The 6,563-nt window shown below is 49.4% G+C and overlaps 1 protein-coding gene across 1 annotated transcript; it reads right to left on the bottom strand.

The window, feature by feature from the left end:
- Positions 1-771: 771 nt before the first annotated feature.
- Positions 772-3,367, bottom strand: MSC (musculin). The gene is made up of 2 exons (XM_069006003.1): positions 2,824-3,367; positions 772-2,073 (listed from the first exon to the last, which is right to left on the bottom strand). Exons 1-2 carry the CDS (start codon positions 3,343-3,345, stop codon positions 1,987-1,989), a joined length of 609 nt encoding a protein of 202 aa, XP_068862104.1. The 5' UTR covers positions 3,346-3,367; the 3' UTR covers positions 772-1,986.
- Between the last annotated feature and the right edge of the window lie 3,196 nt (positions 3,368-6,563).

The following is a 6,563-nucleotide window of genomic DNA, read 5'->3' on the forward strand; positions in this document are numbered from 1 at the left end:
CAGATAAACATTCGTTGAGTTTTCTCATAGCTTATGCCTTCCTAAAGGGCCTTCATTTTTTGTCTTTTGTTTATGTTCTTTTCTTTTTATAAAGCTTCCTAGAGGAAGTGAGGTGGAGTTCCACCTCCGCTACATTAACTGCAAATTAGGATAGCCCTCTTCCTTCACAGACTTTCTCTGGAAAAAAAATGGAAGATAAATTATATTATGGTTTCTGTACAGCTTGCCCCCAAATCACTAAAAGTAACAATTTCAGCAGATCCTGGACTGTGCTTTCATTTTATTTTGCAGTGACTCTGGATTATTTTACCTTTCACAAGAAGAAAAGCAGTTTTCTGCAGTTCACCTACTTACAGGACACTACTAATAGTCAGACTTGGTCTTCTATGCAGTATTTCAAACCAGAAATCCATGACATAGGATGACCTGACAACAGACTAGGTTAAACTGTTTCTTGTTAAATAAATATTTCTTTCTCCTCAATGCATATATGAGGAAGAGGTGGCTTTTTCTTCTCTAAAGCAATTCAGTTTTCTCCCTTACTGTGAGTTAACTGCTGATACAATATTTTGAGAAAAAGAAAATCTTATCTCAGGAGTTTTGGTCTTAAAACAGGAAAATTTTGTTCTCAACTAGGAAAACTCATCCAATTTTCCCACTGCAAAAATACAGATGAAAGCAAAACACATTACAGAAGGAAATGTAAAATGACAAAGAACAGCAAAAGGAGCTATAACACTATATGACATTGATTTCTTAACCTACATTTATTTATTCTTCTGCTTCACAGAAGAGAATATTACAGAGCATTCTGTAAGTTGTTAAAACTTGGCCATCCCTGCTGATTGATATAGTACTGTAACTGAATGAATTGTTTGGGGTGAAAGTGTTCTTATCTGACTCTGTTGCTGGAGATCTATCTGCTCTCAAGAGATGGGAAGATAATTGTGTTTACAAAAGTGGGTTTAAAGAACATGCATTACAGAGACACGTATGGATGCAGCCACACACTATCACACTACCAGTGAGTCATTGTAACCAAGCTTTTAATGTCATTTATAAAAAAATAGAGTTATTTACATTTGCAACTTATTTGATGGCATCCTCTTTTGTTACAATGTTTGAAACTGTGAAGAAATGACACACTAACTCATTGGAGAGCAAACTTTTCAATGATAAGCATAACAGTACAGGAAAAATATTTTAAACGCTGTGAATTCTTGTTATTTTGCAGCATCGTACAAACACATTCTTTACAACACATGCACCCTGGGCTTACAGTAAGCAGAATTTCCTTCCAGATTAAGGCACAGAAACTCCCCCATATTTCTAGGGACAGTCCCACATTCTTACACGTGGCATTTCAAGACATAACCAAAGGAATTACTATAATTCCAGTGAGTGGTAGCAGAATGTGTCCACTTACACATTTTTAAGAAAACTCTGGTCAAAGGGACCAAAAGAAAAAAAGTATGACTAATTGCATAGTTGCAGTAAACCATATCCATGAATACAAAAGCCATCAAAATATATTATAAATCTATCTGACTTTCAAAGCTACTTTAAAATACTGTTTTGCTTTACAATACAAATAACACTGTTTGGGGTTAGTTTGTAGAATTGTATTTTGGTCCATGCTGTTAATTCTATATCATTATATTCCTCTTCCATTAGTTTAAAAGCCTCAGAACAGCAGGTCCTCAGGCAGTGGTAAGAATGATGAAGCCAAGTCTTAGACTTCAGCTGCTGCAGTCAGTTCATAAAAACTATCATTTCAACCGCCTCCATTCTTTACTGCTTTAAATAATCTGCCCTCAAAACACTAAGGGGAAAGAATGATGAGGGATGCAGATTTAACACTGTTAGAGATGGGGGTTTGCCCCATCTTCTAGTCCTGAGACGATAAGTCACAGCTCTTAAAAATATCCAACCCATTAAAAAAAAAAAAAGATCAACAACAATAAAAAAATCTCCAATTTAGTCTGACTATGCAGTAGTTCCACATAATCGGCTGGCAGTAGAAACTTCTTTGGTGTCAGAGTCAGGTCTTCCTGAAACCACAAACGGCCAAGTCTGTAAGCAAAAAAAAAAAGGTATTTCATAATGAAAGAAAGTTTATCCTTGTATGAAACTGGAGCTTTATTACTGATAGATGTCTAACTCTGGTTCAGTTGCAAACACGTCATCATGTTTTAGTCCCTGTGGGAAGCACAGAGAGAGCTGAGTTCCTCTAACAAATATTTTCATTACGTTTTTCATTATAATTAAATGCTCCACAGAAGGTCTGCAATGGTTAGCAACAGTGTTCTCATCCAGACTGCAACGTTTCTCTTGCTTTGAAGCGCTTTGCACCATTTAATAAATAAAAAGCATATAAACTATTCCAAAACAATCACTCTGCTGTATATAAGAAAACGTTTTACCCCTGTGACAAGCATCGGGCGTTTAATTCTGTACCGATGAACTCATGACGCTATGCTTGTGCTGCAGGCCAGCCCGCAGACCGAGTTACTCCTTTTTCGGACACTAAGCTTGCCTAATGCCCGAGGAATGTAATCTTTGGGGTCCCCCATTCCGACTCCCCAGGACTGACACACCCGCCATCACCGAAGCCCAAGCGCGGCCCTGGAGTCGCCCACGGTGCGAGGGCCACCGGGGATTTGCGGAGCAGCCAGGGCCGCCCCGCCGCTTCTTCCAGGGCGGGCACGGCCTGAGCGCTGCCACCCTGCCCGGGGCACCGGCCCTGCGGGGCTGCCCCGAGCGGCGCCCGGGGGCTCCCCCGCGGTGCCTCTCGCCGCATCCCGCCCGCCCCCCGCGCCGTACCAGGTTGACGGGATGGACGTAGCCATTCTCGTAGCGGTCCTCCTGCAGGAGCTGCCGGAGGTGGGCGATGTAGCTGGACGCCAGGCGCAGCGTGTCCAGCTTGGAGAGCTTGGTGTCGGGCGGCACCCAGGGCAGGCTCGTCTTCAGCCGGGAGAACGCCTTGCTCAGCACCCGCATCCGCGCCCGCTCCCGCGCGTTGGCCGCGTTGCGCTGGGACTGCTTCCCCTCGGGCGGCGGCCCCCGCGGCCCCGACGCCGCCTTCTTGCCCCCGGGGCCGCCGCCCCGCGCCCGTTTCCTCTTGCAGCCGCTGCCCGCCGGCCCCGCCGAGCAGCTGCCCTCGCCGTCCTCTTCCTCCTCTTCTTCCTCCTCTTCCTCCTCCTCCGCCGCCGAGGAGTTGTCCCCCGAGGGGTAGAGCTCGCCGCGGGGCTGGCGCTTGGCCGGCGGCGGCGGGTAGTCCAGCTGCAGCGCCCGCAGGTCCATCTCGGGCAGCTCCTCCGCCTCGCTGCCGGAGCCCGTGGACATGGCCCCGGGCGGGCGGCGGGGAGGCGGGCAGCGCGGCAGGCAGGCGGGGGCGGACGGCCGAGCCCAGTCGGCCCAGAGCGGGGCGGCCCCGCCGCGGAGAGTCCGTGCCGGGGCGGGGGCGCGGGGGGGCGCGGAGGGGGGATGCGCCCCTTGACAGCGCTATATATCGGGTGTCCGCGGAGCGAACCATCTGCCGGGCGGAGGGGAGGAGAGGGGCGCGGGGCGGGGGTCGGGCCCGGCGGAGCCCCCAGCCGGGGGCGGTGCCTCTCCGCGCTGGCCCGCGGTCCGCGGCGGGGCTGGTGCGGCGGTACGCAGAGTCAGACCCCTGTGTGGGAGCACACACGCACGCCTGTAGGGGTGCACAGACACGCGGGATGTCTCCGTGTGTGTGTGTGTGCTCTTGGGAGCACTCCTTTCCCACCGGACAGACCTCTCTCCTTGCCCCGGAGGATGCAAAATACCACCAGGGCTGATCCCGCCAGTGTTTTTGCGGGGGGAAGCGCACCTCTCCCTGTGTCTTAATGCTGCTCCCAGCCCACCTACACTCGCTCTTTCTCTTGCCTTTCCTTCGAGGGCATGGGATTTTCCCAACGTAGGAACCCGCTTGCGGCCGAGCGGTGCGGCAGGACGGGGCTCCAACCCGCTGGGCTCTTTCCCTGCCTGCACAGCTTCGGGAAGCGACTGTGCGGTCCCGGTGCACCCGCCGGGGCGAGCAGAGGCAGCAGGAGATGCGGCACTCGAGGTGTGCGGTGTATGGGGAGCAATGCAAAAAAGTCGCTGGGAACGTGCGTACTGTGGTTTGATAGTGTCCTTAATTTGGGGTGAACCTCCAGACAGTAGCGAGTGAGTATTTGTCCGAGGGTTTCTTCCTCCTCAGAGAAATGAATTAAAACCCATTTAACTGGGCCATGTACACCTGTCTGTCACAGAGCAAATTAAACAAGACAGCTTTTCAAGCTGTTCACTGGCTTTTTAAACAAATTCCATAGTACAACTTTTATTATAGAGTCCACGAGTGAGTGGAGGACCTCGCATCCAATGGACATGCTGACATACAAATTCAAGAGGTATAAATTAAAAAAAAAAAAAATAAAAAATCAACCATCAACTTGTATCCCTTGCACCTGCACCAAAACGTCCTTTTTTCACACATGAAGAACTAGCGTCTGGTTCCTTGCTGGCTTTCACAACTTGGATACGATTAACCAGAGTAGAAGTGCAGTTCTCAGAAAAGAACCTAATGACTACAACAGGTGGAAAGATCTTGTCCCGCAATTTCTGCCCACGGTTTTTCGCTTCCATTTCCCTCCATCCCGAGTAGAACCTTCCCGGCTGCTGCTACGCAACTTTCCTGGCACCGCCGGCCGCCTTTGAGCACACAGCTTTGCTTCCCTCCCTGCCAGCCCTGCGGGCTCACCGAGGCCACTTAACGCTGTGCGCTAGAACCACTTCACCCGCTGGGGCTAGAACCACATCAGAGCCGGGTTTAACGGCAGCCTTTCCAAGTGAAACTTGACATTTCTTGAACCACCTATACAGGCAGCTGATCTTGCAACTGGATCTCTTGAACTTGGTTTGACACTACAATCGATGCTCAGGCTGGGTCCCACATGCTGCACGAGGAAGGGGCAGCACGGTGGACTTGGGTTGCTCTTTCTCCCCAATTAGACTGCATTATCCATATATATATATATATAAAAGTACATAAAGATACTGCAGGGGAAGAGATATAGGTTTACTTTTCCCCCCTGTCTGGGTTGTTTATACAGGTGCGGGCTGAACCCTTTCCCTGCTAAAGATTAATGGGAGAAAGTGCTGAATTTCTTTAAGCAAAGAAGAAAATGGTACCCAGTCTTAAAAGCCACAATGCCAAATCTCACCTTTCCTGCCTATCCCTGCCTCGGTCGATTAAAGGCGACACATAATGGACACCTTGACTTATTTAATGAAAGGACTGGGGACGGGAAGAGGAGCCAGATTCTCACATCGTCTTTGCCTACTTCTTGGTTAGTAAAGGAAATGGGAAATGCAGTGGAGTAAATCTGAAGTGAAAGTCAGGATTTACTTCGGGTTTACACCCAGTGTAACCAAGCAGACCTGACTCCTCTCACATCTATCAAACCGCTAATTTCTGCGACCCTGACGAAGATATCATTTTCAAGACCAAGTCTTTGATGGGGCCAGGGCATTACATCATGCTTCCATTTGTCAAGACTTTGATCCTTTATGCTCTCTGCGAGCTGTATAGGGAAAGTCGCTGGTATATCAAGGCAGCATTTTACACTTTATCGTTATCAGGTGCAGTCTCTTTTCCCTTTCTCCGTTAAAGGATAAAACTAGGAGCTGTGCCCGAGCTCCGAGGCCGGCATCCTTCCCTGTTTCGTGGTCTGTCCCTGCATACTGGGCGAGGTGCAGGGGCAGCCTGGGTTTGCAAAGTCTGGCGTGTGTGTGTAAAGGGATTGGAGCAGCAGCTGGAACAGCTTCTACATGGGAAGAAGCTGCAGAGGCTCCCTCCCCCAGGGACTCTGCCGCAGTTGTCTGCTCTGAGGACAAAAAAAACAGCTTTTTTCCACTGAGGGGAGATCCCTGAATTGGGGAGTCACTGGGCCTGAGTGGGCTTTTTTTCTCACATTTTTCCACAAGGCATTTTGGTAAATAAATGCAACCAACCCACCAAGCAAAGAGGAGTCCACGAAACCCAGATCCCTCCTTGATTTTTTTGCAGCGAGGGTGTTTCGTGCCGCAGCTGAGGACCGGCGAGGACGGTGAACATCCCCAGACAGGCCGGGAGGCTCCTGTGCCCAGGAGCCACCGCCCCCGCGGCAAAAGCGCGTCCCTAACAACTCGGCGGGTGCCTGGGATGAGGCATAGGGGGTATAATCCTCTCATTTTCTTCCTTAAGTTTCAGAATAAATTATAGCAAAAAACAGAAGAGAAAAAAAAAATGACCGGAGGCCAAGTCCGTAAAACGCAGGTTATCTCAGAGAATGGGAGGGCGAACTGCTGAAAGCCCCGTGTTTTTCACCCTTATTCTCTGGGGTGTTGGCAGCGACAAAGCAGGGTGGAGGAGGGAGATGATGTGTTCTCGACAAAGTGCTTTAAATACGGCTTTTCTTTGGCATTTGTCCTTTCCCCTAATTCAGCAGTGTTACCGAGTTCGCCCCGACCTGAAGTGAGCTACACTTTCTGAGAAAGACCTAAACGTAACAAGGGCTTTT

Source organism: Aphelocoma coerulescens, chromosome 2 (assembly GCF_041296385.1).
Source record: "Aphelocoma coerulescens isolate FSJ_1873_10779 chromosome 2, UR_Acoe_1.0, whole genome shotgun sequence".
NCBI classification, from domain to species: Eukaryota; Metazoa; Chordata; class Aves; order Passeriformes; family Corvidae; genus Aphelocoma; species Aphelocoma coerulescens.